A 20,616-nucleotide genomic window follows, 5' to 3' on the forward strand; every position below is an offset into this window, starting at 1 on the left:
TATTCTTTTTCCTACTGAAATGTGGTGGTTACCTCTCCCCTGTACTGAACAAGGTGAACCCGGGTACAATCCCTCTTGCTTTGGCAAATGTGGAGGTTGTGATTAGACTGCCAAGAGAGAAAGATGTTGCAGATGTCAACCAGTCATGCAGCAGTGCGCACCCGAGTCCAGCTGGGCTGATCTGAACATGCACCTTTGTGCATAAGCATAATCTCCTCCCTTTGTTGCACTTACAAATAAGCTTTTTTTTTTTTTCTTTTCAGCTGCATTTCATTTCACTGTATAAAGAAGTAGACAGATCTGGCCTTTCTTTTTTAATAATGTCTTAGGACCAGGGTACAAAAAAGGTTAATGCATTAATTTTTAAGACAAGTGATAAATGTACTGCAATAAGCACATCCTACATACACAGAATATATTTCTCTATATAATATGAACACAAGAGATATAAAATAAGTTATACTTATCTTGGTTTTTCATCACAGTAGGAGCTCAGCTTATATAAAGTGACAACAGGATTGGAACAACACGCTGCTCCAAAGCAACAACAAAAACCAGAAGAGTGCGCACGCACGTGTGTGTTGAGGCAGTGAAACAGTAAATTGAGGGATTTCTGCTAAAATCAGGTCTTGAAAACAAAAATTTCAGAGAGCATGAAAAGTGGGGAAGGTCTCTTGGCTCAGGGTAGAAGTTCTGGAGGGGATCAAGTGTGTGATGAGGAGTGTGTGTGAAGGCTGACATCTTGGCTAGGTTTGTAGAGGCACAGAGCAGAGCAAGCTCTGCCTGGTGCCCCAGTGTGTTCTGCCCTTGTGATGGATCCAGTGTGGGGTTTGTGTCTGTACAGTGAGAATGGGGCCTCATGGCTGTCACTGTGCACGATGAGAGCAAACACGTCACTTCACAGGAATCACAGACACCAGCACTGTTCAAAGAGCAAACACGACCCACTGGCTGTGAAATGCTGGGTGAGCCTGGAAGCAGTGCTCCTCCCTTCCAACCCACCTCATGTCCACCTCTAGGGCCCCCTTCCTCTGCTTCCCTTGGAGTGTGGTTCTCTTGGCTGGGCCTGCAGAACAAATCTCCCCTGGGGACTCAATGGGAGGTAGTGATGATTGGGAACTCTTGAGTGTCTGCCACACAGTGAACAATGAGGAACTCCAGCTGCCCAGTTCAGAGCTCTTTCAGATTTTATTGATGTATCTTTCTTTAAGGACAGGGGAACGTTTGTAAAACTTGCATCTTAACGGTGAATCAAGGTTCCTAAAGTTCTTAACTCTGGGGTTTAGTATCTAGTATTTTAGTGTGGGCTTATGTTAATTAGGAAATGCTCTTTATTTTGGCCAATAGCTTGAAGACCTTGTGGTTTCTCTTAGTCTCCTGAATTTTGCAAGACCCATTAAAAGGCAGAAGGTGCAGCCAAAGCTCAGGAGTGATACTGGCAGTTAGCAGATTTCTATTAGTGCCTATTCCACTCTCCAAAAATGCAGCCCTGTTCAGGTTTTCTTCTACTCTCACTTAACAGAGTCTCCTAGTTTGCAACATCCTTTTTTTACCTTCATATTTACAGACTACACATTAGAAAGCAGGGACAGTACACTGGAAGAGTTAATTGCATATCATGAAGGATTGGACTTTTTTGTTCTGCTTTAGATTTTGTTCTTCTTACAGCAAAGTAGGTACAAATCCAAACGTGATCTCACATCTAAAGGTATAATTTAAGTAAACATGTTGTTCTAGATCTTTCTTTTTCCCCTTCCCTTTCCCTCTCCCCTGTAACCTTCCTTTCACTCTGTTATTTTCCTTTTGGACGGAGGGAGGAGATGGGAAGGGAGCTCATTTGGCAGCTCATGACCCTCCAACTTGACTTTAATGAGATGATTCGCCAAGGCAAACTCCTCATCATCCAGCATGCCATCTTTGTCGATGTCAGCCAGTTTCCAGATCTTGCCCAGCACGGTGTTGGGCAGCTTAGACCTTACCATCTCCTTCTTGGCGTTGGCACCAGTTATTTTGCCGTCGACGGGCGAGAGCGTGTAGAAGATCTCGTCGTACATGGGCTTGTCCCTGGCCACCACCCACTCGGCGTCGTCGATGCCCTCGCCGGCGCCTTCTCCGTAGCCGTGGCCGAAGGGGCCGTGCAAGGTGCCCTCGAAGGCTCCTCCCTTCACCATCTGGGTTGGCCGCTGGGACTCTTCCTGGCGGACCAGCACCATCAGCTGGGCGATGTCATTGGCCAGCATGTCTTCCACGGTCTCCAGCAGCTTGCTCTTCAGGGGCTGGAACTTGCTAAAATCCTGGGCTTGCAATTGATCCTTGAAAATGGGACAACACAGCGAGAGGTGAGACATGGCCGTGTGTGGTGGAGTAATGGTGTACAGTGCGGTGCCTGCCTGCTGCTCGGCTCACAACACCCTGCTACTGCAGAGGAGTGGGAAGTTTGGCATTCCTTCCTCTTACTATAATCCTCTCCTTAGTCCTATAGAAAATGACCACATAGTTCAAGGCAAACTGGTTGTGTGCTCTCGCTACATCCTCCAGCCAGTGCTCTACATTCCCTCTCCCTTCTGCACTCTGGAAAGGAGATGCCACCTGGCAAAAGACCACTGTACTCATCTCCATGCAGTGCATCTTTCAAATGCCATCAGTGGTGAGCATGTCTTTACAGCATGGCTCAAATTCTGTAATTTCACAGCTAAGCAAAAGGGCTTTGAGTAGGGCCTGCAGAGAACTACAGCTTTATTTTTCACCCTCTACTCATTAAATCCACACTATTCACTCCAACTGGATTCATAAAAGTTTTTTTTTAACACACATTTTAACATGCAATGAAGGTGATCTCCCATTGGCTACACCCCATAGATTTAATTCCCAACAATTTAGGGAGAATATATTTTCAAAAATAGGCAAATGCTGTTTTCCATAGGTAACTAGTAGCAACCCCAAGAGCTAGAACTCGGAACAGGTTTTTGCTTGGACTGAAGCCACACAGCAATGCAGCAGTGTCCAGCATTGCTTGAATGTACAATACAAGGCTCTGATCCAAGGTCCTTTGAAGTTTTTGACTTGAGTGAGCACTGGGCTGGGTCTCTGGTCTGCAGAACAAAAAGCCTGCTTCTCTGCCTAAAATGGAAAAGGGGCTTTAAGTTTTTACACCTTCCTTTATCTTTTTCTAGAAACAAAGAGTGAAGTAGAAGACAAATATAGCTCTTGAGGAATGTGGCATATGTAGCCTTTTCAGGACACAGCTTTCCTTTTATTATAAATTGCTTAGGCCTGAAAAATCTGCAAATGGAACCTGAAATTAAAAATAAAGAAAAACAGAAGAAATCATTTGCTGCAAAGTGCTATTGAGGCAAAGATATGAGAAATGAATGTGAAGCTGTAATGCCTCACATGAGCTCTCTGTGTTAGAAGTGCTCATGCCCAAATATAGCCTGCACATATTTTAAGGCACATTTCAACATTACAGCCGGCTTTTCCCACAGGTGGCAACAATCAGTGTTTGCATGGCTCTGTTGTATTCCCTGCAGTTACTCTAATGCTCTTTCCTTGGATGTTTGCCAGGAAGCCACTGCTTACCTGCATCTTTCTCAGATTCGGGAAGTCTCCTGGTGAGATCTGATGCTCCCGTTCAATCCGGGCATAAATATCTCCCAAGTTGTTAACAAGCTCCTTCTTTTTATTGTCTTTTCCAAACATTGAGGGCATTTCCTTCTTTAGGGAACTGATGATGTAGGCATGGACCTGAAGGGAATTAAATTACATGGAATGAAGGCAAATGTTAAATAGCACATCAGAAAATTCTTTCTTCTCAGCGGAGTATCTGTGCCCAGGACTTGCCTCCATCTTATCCCACCCTGAAGAGCAAGCTCAGCTCCTCAGCTTGTCTGGACCTATGGATTGTTATTTCAGTGCTCAGCTGTGTGCTCTGTCTGTGCTGAGACAAGGCAAAAACAAGGTGTAGCCCTGAGCATACCCGCAGTGACATCCATATGCACCTTCTGGATGGAGTGGTGGGGTTTTTTTTTCTTTCACTGGGCATGGCCTTCAAGGGAACAGTCCCTTCCCAGTCCAAACATACAGGTTCAATATTTTAGTATGAATACCAGTCCTTATGCAACATTGTGGCTTTTTTTTTTTTAATGGTGAAACAAGCATTTTTTCTTGAAATGAAGGCCCTTGCACTGAAAGTTTTTGAAGGATCTTTTGATCTCTTTTCTCAATTGATGTGGGTTTTTTCCTGTATTTTTAGGGGCTTCTTTCAGTTTATTTAAAATACTCAGGGATACTACAGGCTTATTTATTGTTTGAGTCTCCACCTCCTATGCATCCATCTTAGTCAGGTATCTCTCTTGGCTAAGAAAGTTTTAAGCAAAAGACCCAGAGCTTGTCAATTCCCTTGGTGTATGATTCTGATATACTGAATTGGTCCTAATTCTCAAGTTGCTACCACAGAGCAACTGCTTTCCAGATCCCTTAAAGTGCTACCTGCTTTGATCTGTAGTTACCTTCCTCACTCTGGCCCACCATGACTGACACACCAAACAAAGGAATTGTTTCCTTCCCATATTGGCACAGGGCTCATATGCTGGGCCTGAGTTAAATGGGATGGAAAAAAGAGTAGGATCCACCAGCTCTGCAAGGTGAACTGGCCAAAACCACTTCTCCATCGGCTGCCTGCTGCAGACAGCCCACACCGAATGCTCGGGGCTTCTATGCCAGCACCTACCTTGGCCAGCCGCGCTCGCTTGATGAGATCATTCAGCTTCCTGAGGGCTGCGTTGCGGGGCAGGCTCTGGATGTCCCTGAACAGGTCCTGCTCCTCTGCCTCAAACAGCTTGCGGTTGTCAGGGATGAGCAGGGGGTGGGACCAGAAGGAGCCGATGTAGACTCTGATGACCTCGGGAGTGTTGACGATCTTCCCCAGGGACCACATGAGGGCACCGTACACCCGCATCAGCTGCTGAGTCTCTATCTGGTCGGCCTTGTTGAGAACAACTCTCATCTTGTCCTCGTGGTTCTTCAGGGCCTTGATGACCTCAGAGAATTCATCAGAGATGTCCAGCTTGTGAGCATCAAAGAGGAGAATGATGCGGTCGACCCGCTCTGCGAACCACTCCAGCACAGCAGCGAAATCATAACCTGCAAGGGGGAGAGGAAGAGCAGAGATGCAGCAAATGTGGGAGCTGAGAGCCTCCCTGCTGTACTCAAACTACATCTGCACCTAACGGAGGGTAAGCTTGCAAGGAAGTGGCTTTCCCAGTAGAGCAGGTAGCTTGATAAGGAGATGAAGCACTGTCCATACAGTTAAGTCAGGTCTTGTCCTCTTCACATTAAGAGATCACCCAAAGAAGTCTTGAACTTGTGCTCCAGATCTTCATTCAAATGCACATCAAGGAGCAACAGCTGTATTCAAACACTTACTGCAGAAGTCTTGTATGTGACAACAAGAGGTCTAATTTGTGAATGACTGGCCATCAGCATAGCCTACACAGAAAGTTGGGTCATTGCAATACTTGTAGCCAGACAGGTTTGAGATGCCTATCTCCACTGCTTAATGAATCTCAGGTCTTGTTGTGCAAGACTAACTTTATCCCATCCAATTCAAAACCCAGCATGCAAATAACCTTCCCTAGCAGAGTAACCATCCTGCCATACCTGCTGCATGTGCACAAAGCCAAATGATTGGTGCTCACTTAGCCAAGAGCCTGATGCTCAGCAGACAGCACTGATGTGAAAGCCAGAGGCAGGCACAGGCCAGGAACAGTGGGCTCAAATTTCACGTGCCTCAGGACTAAACATAATGGATTCAGTGTCAGACTGGGTCCACCTCTAAGCAGTACAGGGCATGATAAATAGGGTGTGGAGAAGTCCCTGAAACAATAGTAATGAGAGCAACAAAATTACCTTTTTTCCTAGCTCTGTGGTGGTTTTTTATCTCTAAGTCTTGGTGAGAGACTGGTTGGTTCTGTCCCCCTGCTCTGTCAGGCTCCCCAATGCTGTGCAATATTTGGGGTTATCTGAGTCATCAGAGTGCTGCACTTTGTTAAGGGAAATCAGGACAGAGCAAACACTATTTGCATTCAATTCCTTTAATATACTATTTTAATCTTGGCTTTCATGAATAAATACATGATAATTAGTTTGGTGCTTTTTCCTCCTGCTCCCCTTTCTTTTTCTTCCATTTTTCCTTCTGTCCCCTCTAAAACCTAGAGGGCATCCAGTGCATCCTAGTCATTAGACTGGAACTACAGAAGGGAGGATAGCTGAGCTCTGATCTTGCTTTTTCTTCCATATGACTAAGCAAACTGGAGTGAAATCCTGTCTCTCATGTCAGGAGTAAAGCCTGTGTGAACTTTCTCTTCAGCTGGATAAAGTGGTATTAACTTTTTGCCACTGAGAACTTTTATACAACTTCAAAGTCTTATTCCTAGGCAGTGTTTTGCTTTGGTCAATTACAGTGTGCTCCTTACAGGAAAAGGGGGTGGCAGAGTGTGGGCATGTGAGGTGTGTGTTCTTGGATGAGGACACTCTGCCCTGCTCTCTTCCGTGGGATCTACAGAAATCTCAAATGAAAGGCAGATCTTTGTCCCACCAGTGTCTTTCTGCTCACTAGGACACAAAGTGTCTCCTCTCACAAGAGCAATGCTGGGCCCTGGCTCTTTGCTCAGCTATGTTTGATACTGAGAACTTCAGAGAATTCAGAATCAGTATTAGCTTTGACAAAGATCTGCAGAGCATTCAATATGTTATACTGTTAGCTGCATATCTTGCTCAGTCCTTGTGTCTGACCTCAAACACATCACAAGTCAGTTTTTTAAAACTGAAATAAACTTGATCCTGCTCGCTTTCAGATGTTAACAGCCTTTTTTAACCTTAGGTGCTAACCTCAGCTTTTTAACCTCAGCTGTTCTGGCTGCAGGGAGCTCTGCCCCACTGCTCTAATGGTGCAAAGATCAGTGTGCTGACTCCTTCCTAACCCGTGCTGGGGACAGTGGCAGCAGGACAAAGTCAATGCTGATAGCTCACTTCACTCGGCCTGGCTTCAGGCTGTCAGCTCTCCCTCTGCAAGCTGATCAAAGAGTGTGCAAACAGGGACCTCCCATGCCCCCTCAAACTTTACTGAACAGATGTACAGACTTCATGTTCACTTCTGCCAGGGCTGGAAGTCATCTGGCAAGGCAGGACAGTTTATTCTTCATACGCAGAGCTACACAGCTTGCTTTTTCATCATGGAAGCAGTGAGTCAGGGTGACTTTATTTGGAGATGTTTGTGCATTTAACCTTGTAAAATCTCATGGACTGGGATGTTTTCTTGTCAAGTTGCCACATGTTTGAGTTGTACCATAGCTACTTCGTTCAGTCTTTTTCTTGGGAGAATCAGATGGAAAACAGTCATGCTCTCTAGGCTAGCTTGTAATGCTGCAGTGATGTCCTGTCACAGATCATGTGGATGGTCTCCCTCTGACAATAGAGGAACAGTCACTGTTACACTCTCTGTTGTGTTAATAGGTGCTGGGATGAGTTAGGGAAAGTGTCTGCACCTGACACTCAGTCCACCTTGCAGGGATTTAGTAAAAGTGGGAACTGATTATTTAAAAGAAGGGAGGTATAGGAAAAAATATGTAACTGTAGTTTTGGTATTAACCGGGGAGACTGACCTTAGCCTGGGTTTCAAGGTTTGTCCAAAAGTATCTTTAGGTGCTTAGCTCTCATGATTTTTATCCTGTATCAAGCCTGCATCCACTGTGGCACTTAAGAGGGTATCTATTTACTGAGCCTCTCTTTCCTATTAATAAAAATAAATGTTGCTCTACCTAGCAAGAAAAGGAAATTAATATATGCCCAGACCCTTTGTGTATTCCCAGCTGCTACAGTAACATACAATGAGTCCTGAATGTCTCTGTGGACTTCATTAAATGTCCAGATTGATTAGCAGACTTTCTTTCCTAGCTTCATTGATGGCTCAGAAATATTCTCCTGACAGCTGTCCTGCATATCTCCATTAAAGAGAGAACAAAGCCCTGGAGAGTAACACTTGCTGTTGACTGCTGAAACATCACCATGGACTCCTTTATGTCCCTTGCTGGGAGAAAAGCCCAACCCACAGCCTCCCCTTGTATGTCCCTCTGGCTCTGGGGAACCTCTTCTGTTGGTGCCCAGCTGAGCAAGAAACAAGTCTGGTGTGTGCAGTTCTACTGACCACAGCTGCATTCCTCTGTATGGGGGTACTTGGCAGGAAAAATGAGGTGTAAGTGCAGGTATTCTGCTCTTAGGTGATGGAACACTATAGAGGGAAAATTACTCTGAGTGCTGTAAAGTTCCTTAACAAACAGCATGACGTGGGACAGATCTGTTTACAACTTTCTACTTGGAGTCACTGACTGTGGTGGTGTTTTCTCACACAGTGCCTAGAGAATTGCTACAGATGTGATTCATGGGGTTGACTCTGTAGTTTTGTTTTTAGTGTATAATAGATTGTTACTAAAGCATTTGGATAGCAGGATGACAGTGTAAATGCCTAAGGGCAAACTATTAATAAAGATGTTTAAAAAGAAGGTCATAGATTAATATTTTACCATTGAGTTTGTAGCTTCCATTTTTGGAGGGCTCTTCAATGCCACAGAGAACTCAGGGCATTTTGCCCGGCTCTAGCCAGAGGTGGAGGGGTTCAAAACCTGAAAACATGAGGCTCATCTAATCATTATAGCCTCACTTTGCTTTCTCCCCTCCTGCCCCTTTTTCATTTCACAGATGCACTGGGCCTGCCTCTTTCTTCTGGCAGTTTATTACTGTGTGAGCTTAGACCAAGAACTGATCTTCATCTGCAGTCAAATTAGGAGTTTTCCTGGTGTCCCTTGCTCATTCCACTGCAAATGCATTATGTCTCCCTGTGCCTCCCTGTGTTGTAGGGTGTTGCTAAGGCCTCTCACAAAGCAGGCAGGCACTATCTCAGCTTTGGCAGTGTTTCAGGGGTGGGTGATGCTGTCCATGGAACTCAGCATGGTTTTACTGTGAACTTACAGGGTGGCTGGGAAGCCATCTGCTTGCCAAAGCTGCATTAATGCAAAACCATTATTATAGGGATGTTCAGACAGAACTGTAAAGGGAAGAATTTGCTGTTCAGTAATTCCTCCCTGTTGTGCTTGCATCCCTGTTGAAAAATATGCTGCATATTTAAACATTCTCTAATATCACTGATGCAGCTTCTTTCACAACCTCCAGATAAGGTGAACGTGAAGAGAAAATGAATCCAAATCATACAGCAGTGGGAGGACAAGATGATCATGATAACAATTTTATTCCATCAGATGTTTTTTTTTTCATTGGACAGGTTTTCTTCTGACAGCATGAAAAGGACTCGACAGACTTAACACAAAGCTGACAAGTCAGCAGGACTGTCAGTGGGTTCAACCTGCAGAGAAAATTATATTCTTGCAGACACCTTGCCACCTAGACTCCATAAGGCAGGCTGGCCTAATGAATTCTTGTCTGTGCAGCACTGGAATACCTGGCACCATGAATTTCACCAAGATCTGGCAGGATTACGCAATTACATTCTGTCAAGTCAGATCAGACATGATATAGTCTTTATGCTGACTGTGAGAAGATGGATGATACCTGACCCAGCACAAAATCTGCCTGGCTAAAAGATTCTAAAGCCAATTTGAACCAGCAAGGAGTAGGCATGCACTGGTTCAGCATTCCTCACCATGTAGCCACACTGGTGGTTGGTTTAGGTTTGTTCAGTTTGTGCTATTTTTATTTTTACTGGTAGCAAGCATACTAGTGATTTCCTTTATTGTGGAACCATAGCCACAGGTCCTGTGGTAGTGGAGTTCAGGTGGGGTTGAATGGAAACAGTGAGATCAAGAAGTGCAGAAAACCCCAAAGCTGCTGCTCTGCACCAGATATTTCACAGCTTGCTGTTATTACTGCTGTAAACTGTGCTGCTGCTTTTAGCAATTTACTTCTTTCCTGCTCAATTTTAGTCACTGTGAGCTTCCTTCTCATCTTTCTAAAGCTGATGTTATTTAGAGATGAAAGGTTTACCAGATTGTGCCACTCTATAAGGCAGAGTTTTATGGCAGTGTCCCTATTTGTCAAGTGGGAGACTGGCTCTGATTGTCTGAGAACAACAACCCAAGATGGCACTCTGAACACTGACTGCCTAGAGAGGGAACAGCTCTGGGAGATGAAATTAAAGGAATGCTGATTCCAGGGAGCTTATGACTTTAATGTTTGTAATTGAGTAAGAGAGCTCTGAGGCTTAGTCTAACTGGTCACAGAGATGTCCTCCCTGAAAGCCCTTCAGAGTCCAGGGAAGAAGACTTATGTCATTGCAAAACAAGCAGCCCACACTGGAGGGGGAGAATGTGCCAGGAGGGGCAGGTGTTACCCAAATGTGACAGATGGCTGTGAGCAAAGGAGAAGGAAGGTCACACGATGGTCAGAGGAAGAAAATGAGGGGAGGGAGGGGGAAGTTACACATCCCTGTGAGGACACACAAAGTGAGTGGGAAGCTGGGTTGGGTGGCAGTTGTGGTGTCCTAGAGAGAGAACGGTGCTGGGTAAGAGTATCAGAGAGGAAACAGCTGGGATTGGGTGGAAGAACAGTGATTTGAGCAAGTTTCTCTCAAGGTGAGGAGCTGGTGGTGCAAGCAAGGAGAGGGCAGAAGGGATGATAAAAAGCAAGCGATTGGTACTGGATACACCTCACTGCAGCTCATCCTGAAACACCTTTGTAAAAAGCTGCCATGCTCCTCTCTGGAAGTGGCTGCCTCCCAAGGGAATATAAAGAGATTCCTGTAATGCACATCTGTGAGTGTGTTGGGAAGTACTCAGAAGGCCTTTGGGATGAAAAGATTTCTTTGAATGTTGCATGGCCTAATTTCTAGAGCAGGCCCCAGCCTGCCAATCACTTCTGCCTGTGCCTATACTCAAAGAAATAATCTGTCCTGGAGCTGCTGATTCAGAGCACTGGGAGTTACATCCTCCTGCCAGTGCTCCCCATTTCCTCCTCTTCCGTACCAAGAACTAATGGAAACATTAAATACGTTTTGGAGGCTTTAAGGTTTCCAAAGGAAAGGAAAAAGACTCAAAGCACAGCAGGTCTCTGTTCTCAGCTAGCAACAATGCTAACATTAACATTAACCAGTACCTGGAGTGCCAGACTGTGTGGCTTTTTGCTTTCATGTTGTTTACTGCAGGGGCTTCAGGGTGGGGAAGAGACTGGGAGCCTGATGGGGCTCTGGCTTTGTCACTGCAAAGTCAATGAAACCTCACTAGGCACATTCAAATCAGGTGGAGCAGAACTGAGGAGAGCATTGTCCAGACCTCCTGTTTAGCTCCTGTGTACACATAGCCAGAACTTGTCCCATCCACAAGTTTTATCTTTGCCACTTGTGACAGATGGGCCTGAGCATTACCTGGTATTTGGGCCAATTCTAAAAACTAAAACTAAACCAGTTTCTAGACAGATTTTGAGACCTCAGAAGGCACCTGAATACAGGCCAAGCTTTCCAAAGTCAGTGCTTAGCAGCATTGATGTGTAGCTGGGATTCCAAGGAACCTTTTTTTTTTTTTACTATAGCATCCAAACACAAACTGAATTCTCCTGTATTCATACTTTAAATTTCAGGAGAAATCATGTTTGAAAAGCTGGTCTGAAATGGCCACCAGTGACTGACAGCTCCCAGGGACCAGGAAACACATTCCTTCTCCATTGTTACTCAGGATGCTGAAAGAATGCATGATGGGCATAAATAATGCAAATTGATGAGATGCTGATGGCATGACCATCTTCCCTCTATGCAACAGAATATTTCTGGAGTGCACAGTGCACAACAAATGGACAAGCTGCACAGCTGTTCAAAAACTCAGACTTGTTTAGTAACACAAATGAAATGCTTGCTGTATGTTAATAGGAATAGAAAAAAGCACAGCCCTTTCCATATGTGCAGCCATTTAATCTTGTTCTTTGGTGCTGCTTTTTTTTTTTTTGTCTTCCAGTTCTGGAACTGCAAAATATATCAGTATTTCCAACCCTAATAATGGAGACAGTCCCTCTCCCCCCACTACCAAACAAAATATTGGTTTGGCTTTCTCAAACCCCAAATATAATCCTGACCTTCTGTTTGCATACTGCTTTCAGGTCAGAAGAGTTGGGCTCATGGCTTCACGTATTTCTAGAACTAAAAATGAGAACTGTGCAGATTTCCTGCTCATTTTTGTGTTGTTTTTTTAAGAGGAAGTGCAGAACAGTGTGCCTGTAAGAGTTGAGCATTTCAGTGGAACAGTGTGTGTTAAGTGAGTCTGTGATAAAATCAGGCAGGCTGGCAGAGCAGCTGTAATGGAGGTGAACTGGAAAGTCAAAACTAAGCAGTGCACTTTCACCCTCCCAGGCAGGGTGAAATACAGAATATAAGCAAACATCACCAGTGGGGAGTAATATAGCAAATATTTGAAATGCCTCCCTTTTAGAGGCTTTCAGGGTGGATGCCTTTAGTTTGTATCATGCTGTTGCTAGCACACGTGACAAAGCTCCTCAGAAAAAATATTTTTTTGTTGCCATTGTACCCTAAACAGCATTGCATGAAGTGGGAGAACATCAATTCCCTTGGTGTTTGCCTTTCCCTTCCAAGCTCGGCTATTTGAGACACAGCCAGGCTGAGAGCTCTTCACTGCCCAAGACTGTTGCTATTACCATGTTTCTTCTTGCTGTCAGACTGGTGAGTGATTAAGTGTCCCTGGTGCTGAAGCTGCTGGTAATTTGGGAATTTTGCTTTCCCAGGAGAAGGGTGAGGCTGGTGGGTAGGGTTTTTTCCCTTCGTTATGAAGCCAGTAGAATGGAACTGAGTGGAAGGCTGGGAAAATACTGGAATAGTGAATACTGGAAAGCAAGCCAACGAGGAATGACACTGCCAGTCCTTACCTCCTAGCTAGGACCTTGTGGTCACTGCTAACACAGGAAAGGGAGAAGGCAGCATACAGATAGTGAACATGAAGTAAGTGTTCAGGATATATCCAGGAAGTACTACCCCAAAAGAGGGACCAAACACAGCTTGGCCAAGGTGCCACTGAACTTGGCAGACATGGATCTGCTCAGCTCAGGGCAGATGTAGGCTGAGACAGCTGGGCAGCAGAGCGTGCAAGGCTCAGCCCCCAGGGATGGCACTGCCACTGAAGTGCATGAGTTCTTGTTGCCAGGTGGCTCTATTAGCAGGGCAGACTCACAGGGTGATAAATTATGAGGAAGTCCTCGCTCCTGTCCTGGCTCTGCATGACCTGATCTGTGGTCCTCCCCTCTGTCCTCATTTATTTCAGTCATCCCCTCCTCATTTTCCCTCCCAGCAGGCTGGCCTGAGCTCATTATGTGACACCAGAACACTGCTTTGGCATTTGTATCATTATCAAATTGTCAAAACAGACAAGACTCTGCTGCTTTGGTCCAAACACCTCCCCCATGGGCATCTCTGCAGCCTCATGCTCCCCTAGAAACAATAAACAACAAAAAGGACACAGAGCAAGGGGCAAGGCAATGCAATCATTAGTTCTTTAAATGTGGACATTAACGCCTCAGTCTGTAAAAATGATCGGAAGAGAAATGGCTGCCTTCCAGGCAAGGATAATACAGAAGCAGTGAAGGACAGGGTGCTTTGGGCCAGGACATCCTGGAAACATTTCCCACAAAGCCTGTAAATGACACCTGTGCATCCTAGGGAGTCTGGCTACCACACCTGTGACACTGTGGGTGCTCACCACAAAGCAGTGCATGAGTCAGGAGCTCAGTAGGTCAAATCAGGGCAAGCAGCTCCTTGGCTACACTTGTTAGGAGGACCTGAGAGCAGCAGCAGCAGCAGCAGCTGCTGTGTCAGTGCTGGTGATGTCTCTGCATGTCAAAGGGATGTGCACTTCAGCTATGACAGACTGCATCACCCTCCACTGCTTAATAGCCTAAACCTGCAGTTCTGCTTCAGGGAAACTTTCTGGGCTGCTCTGTGGGGGAAGGGGGCTCTTTATGGTCATGCAGTCCAGGGAGAGAGCCAGTGCAGAGCTTTGTTTCCTGGGATTATACAGCATTCCTTGCAGCAAAGCTTGGGAGCCATTTGCAAAGCCCTGCTGCTGGCTGTAGGAGGCTGAGTGCTGCTAGCACTAACACCAGCACCCTGTGCTCCTGCACACACTGGCTGTGAGGGGACTGTCAGATCTGTCACCTTTAATAGCAACAAGGCAGTGAATTTAATTCAGAGTTGTGTTCAGACAAGTTCCAAACCTGGACCTGGCCCCTGAATCAATCGTTTCAAACCCTGTTCCCTTGCTCCTGCTCTTTAAAACATGGATGCAGTAACAGGAACAGCTACTGCTTTGAAATTCAGGGGTATAAAGTGGCTCTCATGGATTGCTAAACTTTGACAGCCTGGTATTCTGCTAAGCTGACACTGTATAGATTAACTAATCCTCCTGACGTCTAATGGGGAGGGAGATGGACTTGTGATGTTCCCACTGAGAGGAATTTCCTATTTTTAGAAATGCTGCTGGTTCTCATGGGATGGACAGGCTGGGAAAGCCTGTCACATCTTTTACATCTTTACTTTCCCCCTCAAATTTATGACAGAATGCTGCTTCACTATCTACTCTCTTCCCTGACACTGCATCCCAGGTACCCCAGTCTGAGGGTCTTAGAACCTACTACTAGCAGTGGGGGTAAGAAAAGCATTCCAGTTCCAAGCAGTTAAGAAATTTCAAAGTCTCTTGGAAAACCTCTGCAAGACTCCCTCAGGTATTGCTTCATTCCCATTCCCAAGTGAAATCTGAGCAGGCTGGGAAGATATAGAAGGAGAAGAAGAATTTTGTTGTGTCAGCATTTTTTAGCCCTGTCTTGTTTTCTGCCTAGACCATGTTGGTTGGTTTTGGAGGCTCTATCTGCCTCCAAAACCAACTTGCTCATGAGGTCAGCTTGGCTTGTAAGCTTGGTGGCAAAGGTGTCAGCCTCACCACTTTTTCCCATTCCTCTTCCATGGGAGCTGGGAGGTGACTACTCCCTTTCAAACACTTCGAGATAAGCTCAAGCCAGTGCCTGGCAGCAGCCCTTCCTAAACACATGCACCTCAGCACTCTTTGGACTTTTCCTGCTCCCTGTAGACAGAAATTGCTGGAGTTGTCCCAGCCTCAACAAAGCCATATTGACCTAACCCAGGTGAAGATATTGTCCTCTATCTATTGCAAGGTCATCTGACCTGGCCCACATGACCACTCCAGTCTGTCCCAGCTGTAAATGGTGATAAAGCGAGGTCCCACCTACACTGTACTTTTAACTGTTGTGATGAGATCAGTGACAGCCCCTTGTCTGGCTGGAGATACAGCAGAGCAAATTCCTGGGATGGCAGGATGATCAGGAGATGGCTGATCCATCTGGAGTTGCCTCCTGGCAAAAGGGTTGAATGACCACACACTGTAGTCACAGGGCCAGTGTGCCAATTTTCTGCCCTAAGTGCACTTAATTGCACTGGGGGCAGAGAGGCTGTCCAGTAAGAACCTGTTCCACATGCTGAGACAGGCCTCCAGTTCTGCAAACATGAGCAGCATGCAGAAATGTACAGAACTGGGACTCCCCTTTAGCCTCCTCAGCTGTTTCCCAATGTTTGCAGAGGCATTATTGGCTTGGGTTAATGTACACCAGTGGCTTTTGTAACAGTGCACAGCTGTGTTATAAGCATGTTCTGGCATTGCTGGCATTTACTAGAGTAGCTGCAAAGTATAGAATTTTTTAGGTTAAAAAATATCTTTATGATCATTGAATCCAACCATAAACCCTGCACTGGCCTCAGCCCATTGATCTGTCCCATGCATTCAGATCCCTCTACAGATTCCTCTTCCTACCTTCCAGCACACCAACACTCCAGCCCAGAATGGTGTAATCTTCAGCCTGGCTGAGGGTGCTCTCACTCCTCTTGTCCAGATCACTGATTAAGATATTAAACATTACTGGCCCCAGTGCTGAGCCCTGGGCAGCACCACCTGTGACTGCCTTCCAGCTGGATTTAACTCTTCTCACCACCACTCCTGGCCTTGCCATCCAGCCAGTTTTTCACCCAGGGAAGGGTGCACCCACCCAAGCCATGAGCAGCCAGTTTCTCCAGGAGAATGTGAGAGTTTCTCCAGGAGAATGTGAGAGAAGCAGGGTCATAGACTTTACTAAAGTTTAGGGAGGCAATATCCTCAGCCTTCCCCCATCCAGGAAATGGGTCACCTTGTCACAGCAGGGGATCACGTTGGTTGCCTTTCATAAGCTTGTGTTGCCTGGCCTGATCCATGCTGATGATCAGTTCCACAACCTTTGCCAGCCCCAAGGTCACACTGACAGGATCTAGAATGGGACACCAAGACCCACTGGAAAGCTGACACAGAAATTTTTGCAGAAGGAGCAGCAAGAGGTGCCAGTGTATTCTGCAGGAGAGTATTTTTAGTTCTGTAAACAGCTGAAAAGTAGGAAAATCTTGCAATACATGTCAGCATTTGAATTAGTGAGGAGATTTGGAAAAGGGGCTTGAAATGGGTCCTTTTTGACTCACCTATACCTTCTTTTTAGTTTTTTTTTAATAACAAAAATACTTCCTCCTAAACAAGTTTCTTTCACTGTGATAGTTCCACAGGAGAAGTGGTTGCTTTCAGTGGCATTTTTTGATTGGAAAATGTCTACACCACATAATACAATTTTTTTTAATCTCCATAACACTTTCTGCTGAGGGGAGGAATGCTTGCACAGCATATTTTTCAACTTTCTCATGAAGGCTGGCACACCTTGGAATTTCTGATCCCCTAGCAGTGCAGAGGCCCACACTGAAAAAGGTTCATGTGAGGGGGTTTTTTTGTGAACTGTAGCTGTGCTTTATTGACACTTCTTTACTAGCTAAGGTTCCTGTGGTGGAAAATCCCAGCAAGACAAACAAGACCTGGCTCCGTGCAAGGTGGCTGCTTCATTAAAAGAAAAAAGCAAGTTTCCAAGAAAAATTTCAAAGCAAAAGTGTCATAGAACTTGGAAAGTCATGAGTCATCTGAAATCTTATGGGGCAGAACATGGAAATATGGGAAAGGCCTCAGCACTTTGGGGTGGAGCCTGTGCTGCTGAAACTCAACTGTGTACTGTTAATGGGCAGTGTGCACGAGAACTGATCTCAAACCTGAATGCAGAGATTACTGCTCTTGGCTTTATTCCAGTGAAATGGTGCATAGATCCCAGCTTTATCTAAGGAACCTTTCAGAAATGCAAGCTATGCCACCATCACCTTACAGAGCAAGAAGGTGACCACAGAGGTTTGAAGTATAAAGATGTTGCCATGGTGAGTCTGAGAGGGACCTCAGAAGTTCACTAAGAGACTCTATGCTATTCCTCAGCTCCAGTTACAAGGGTCTGTAGTGACAGGACAAGGGGGAATGGCTTTAAACTGAAAAAGGGTAGGCTTATATTGGATATTGAGGAGAAATTCTTTACTGGGAGGGGGGTGAGGCGCTGGCACAGCTTGTCCCGAGAAGTTGTGGATGCCCATCCCTGGAAGTGCTCAAGGCCAGGTTGGACAAGGCTTTGAGCAGCCTGGTCTAATGGAAGGTGCACCTATCTATGGCAGGAGCTGGAACTAGAGGATCTTTAATATCCCCTCAAGCCCAAATTACTCTAGGATTTTATGATTTAGTGTCCACAGGCTTTCTAGATTCCCTACCGCAATGAAGAACTTGAGTGCCAATGGTTCTTAAACCAAATCCAGTCCTGCACTAGATTTAGGGAGCCTGGCCAGTGCAAGAAACCAGGTAGATTGTAATGGGGGCCTTGGCTCAGTAAGCCACTGAAAGCAACTGGTTCTGCAAAGCAGATAGGCATCACTTGACTCTGATAGAAATCTCTTCCATGGGGTAGCACTGGACTGTGACACAAGTACTGCTGACCTTGTCAGCAGCCTTCCCTGAAACACCTAAATTCTCTGCAGGAGATTAACCATGTCCCTTTGGTCCCATGTCCCTTTGGTCTCCATTTCCAAGGAAATGCTGTGAGAGGCTCCCACCACTGCTTTTATCCACAGCTTGTCTAGTTTGAAGTGAAATCATATGGAGTTCCTTTGGTTTTCATTACTGTCACTTAGAAGAGAACTGAACTTGGGACTTACCTCTGCTAATTCTCTGCTTTTCTCCAGAAAGGATTCCTGGAGTATCAATGACGCTGATGCTCTCTAATACAGGATTAGGTAGCTGGGCACAGACAAACCTATGTGGAAAATAAATGTGTTTAAAAAAACAAAAATGCAAAACACAGTCACGATGTGCTGCACATCACAGGCAGCATGGGACAAGTCAGACTCTGATCTCTCAAGTCTTTGGCTGGAGCTTGGAGCTACTGTTACTTAAAGAAATGAGAAAGAAACTAAACACTTTTCTCTGCTTTGCTGCCTCTGGAACATGGGTCTCAGTCATGACCTATGACAGGCTTTTTATATGGGCCCCCAAGCTGTGAATTATGAAATTATTTGGGTTTTCATTTATGTGCTGTTTAGATTTTAACAAGAAGTGGAATTTGTTTTTCCTTGGTTAAGCATTCCCCTGAAAACTTCTGAACTCAAGTGAACTGAAATAACTTGCTTTAAAAAAAATCAGCAATTCTGTAGGACTTCTGTTCTCTTTCAAATCTGTCTTAAAAAGACAAAAAGTGTGCTATTATTGCAGCATGGAAGTAGTAAAGCATAAGCCAGCATGAGATCTCAAGAGGTTGCTCAGTCTATCCTCTTGCCTCAAGGCAGGATCAGTCAGGTTATTTGTCCAACATAACAATGCAGACTCACCAACATTTGCTGTGAGTCTACTCCATTACTTAATAACCTTTACAGTAAATCTCTTTTTTAATGTCTAATCTAAATTTCATATGCTATAATGCTCCTCAGTCAAAAACACAATTGATGTGGAAAATTACTTATTTTTCCCCTCTTGTTACAATTCACACTATTGCTACCCTGCTCCCCTCAGTCTTTCCCCTACAGAAATCAGTTTGGTGGTTATTGATTTCTTTTTCCTTTCTCTTCCAGTTCTCTCTAGCTGCCTTTCCAGCTCATTTCTAAATCCCTAAAGACCCTTGCAGCCTTCCTTTGGGTCTTCTCAAACTGCTCCACATATTTCTTCTTCAGGCACGATGCCATAGGCTAACATACTCCAGCCACAGCCCTGTGGTGAGCACAGTGGATGGATTGCTCCTTATCTCTTAGACTTGACAGTCTGTTTATACATCTCAGTGACATGTTTGCTTTTTTAACAGCACTATGACACTGTTAGCTCACATTCACTTTGTAATTCACTGCTCCCCCCTCTGCAGCTCCATTTATGTGTAATTGCTCTTTAGCTAGTTGTTCCCCATCCTGTATCTATGCAAATCACTGCCTAAGAAGAGTCACTTGTGCTTTGTGGGCTGTAGCTCATCTATTTCAGTTGCTAGTAACAGCAAAGGACACTAAAAGCCTATCTGCTTCCTGGTAGCATTTCATGGATAGCCTTTTTGGGATGGCATTCCAGGCAGCTCAGAGTGAGTGTGTGTGTGTGTGTGTGTGTGTGTGTGTGTGTGTGTGTACATATGCATATTAATAGGGTGGTGTGACATCCAGGCACAAAAAACATGTTACTGTGGGAGGAGGGAGGCAGAACCACAGAGGATGGGGGTTGGTACAAGGACCACTCAGTGCAGTCAGGGCAGATGCAGCCCTGCAGTGCTCTGATGAGTGTCTGGCTCTGCAGAAGCCCCTGCACCTCTGAATTCCTCCAGGCTATGCCACAACCCAACTGTTCCCCTTGTATGACCCCAAGAAGATTCTGATAAAGAGTGAATCCTCATGGGTTAAAGAGTGTCTCCTCCCCTAAGCTGTCAGCTATTTCAGACCACATATTACAGCTTCCCACATCCCCAGCTTGGCAGGTGGCAACAGGGAGCATTTCTGAATGTGTAATAACTCATATCAAACAGGGGGACTGGCTTGATTATCCTGTTGAGTGCCAGGCACAGCAGCAGAGAACAAAAGGCTCAGGAGGTCATGTTATTCCCTTGTCCTGCCAACCCAGGTTTGCTCTTCATTGCTGCAGCCCTGAGTACTCCTTGTGCTGTAACATTAAATGGGGCAGGGGGATTTTCCACCAGTTTCTCTAGGAAAAGTACTCCACAGGAGATTTTAGATATAAGGTCAGAGGCCAGCATGAGTGAGTGCATTCTGGCTCTTTTGGCAGAGTTAAAGCTGCTGCCCTCCTGGTGTCCCAGCAGAACTGCAGGACCTCAGGGAGCTCGACCTAATTCTGGTTGGGGCCATATGAAGGGAAGAATGCTGTGCCAAACCAGAGTTTCACCTCTACAGGCAGAGCATAGGGCTGAAGGAACAACATGTTATCTGCCTCTCCAGCTGTTCTCAACACAAAATCAGGACTCCACCTTAGTTTCCCAAAACAGACTTTGGGGATGGGGGAATTCATGCAACCTAGCCAAGGTGATATAAAAGTAATGGGTGAAATTCCTGAATTTGCTCCAGGCCCATAGTGCCAAACAAGTCTTCCTGATAACAAGGTGCAACTTCTCATCCCTCTGGAATCTTCCCAG

General features: G+C 45.4%; 1 protein-coding gene across 1 annotated transcript in view; it reads right to left on the minus strand.

Moving 5' to 3' along the window:
• Window positions 1-301: 301 nt before the first annotated feature.
• The window catches only part of EHD3 (EH domain containing 3), a 29,920-nt gene continuing 9,605 nt past the window's right edge, over window positions 302-20,616 (minus strand). The window contains exons 3-6 of the mRNA XM_009096147.4: window positions 18,161-18,258; window positions 4,730-5,142; window positions 3,580-3,744; window positions 302-2,312 (exon numbers count right to left, since the gene is read on the minus strand). Coding sequence (XP_009094395.1) covers window positions 1,785-2,312; window positions 3,580-3,744; window positions 4,730-5,142; window positions 18,161-18,258 — 1,204 coding nt within the window. The 3' untranslated portion in view covers window positions 302-1,784. The remainder of the gene's footprint in view (window positions 2,313-3,579; window positions 3,745-4,729; window positions 5,143-18,160; window positions 18,259-20,616) is intronic.

Source organism: Serinus canaria, chromosome 3 (genome assembly GCF_022539315.1).
Source record: "Serinus canaria isolate serCan28SL12 chromosome 3, serCan2020, whole genome shotgun sequence".
NCBI classification, from domain to species: Eukaryota; Metazoa; Chordata; class Aves; order Passeriformes; family Fringillidae; genus Serinus; species Serinus canaria.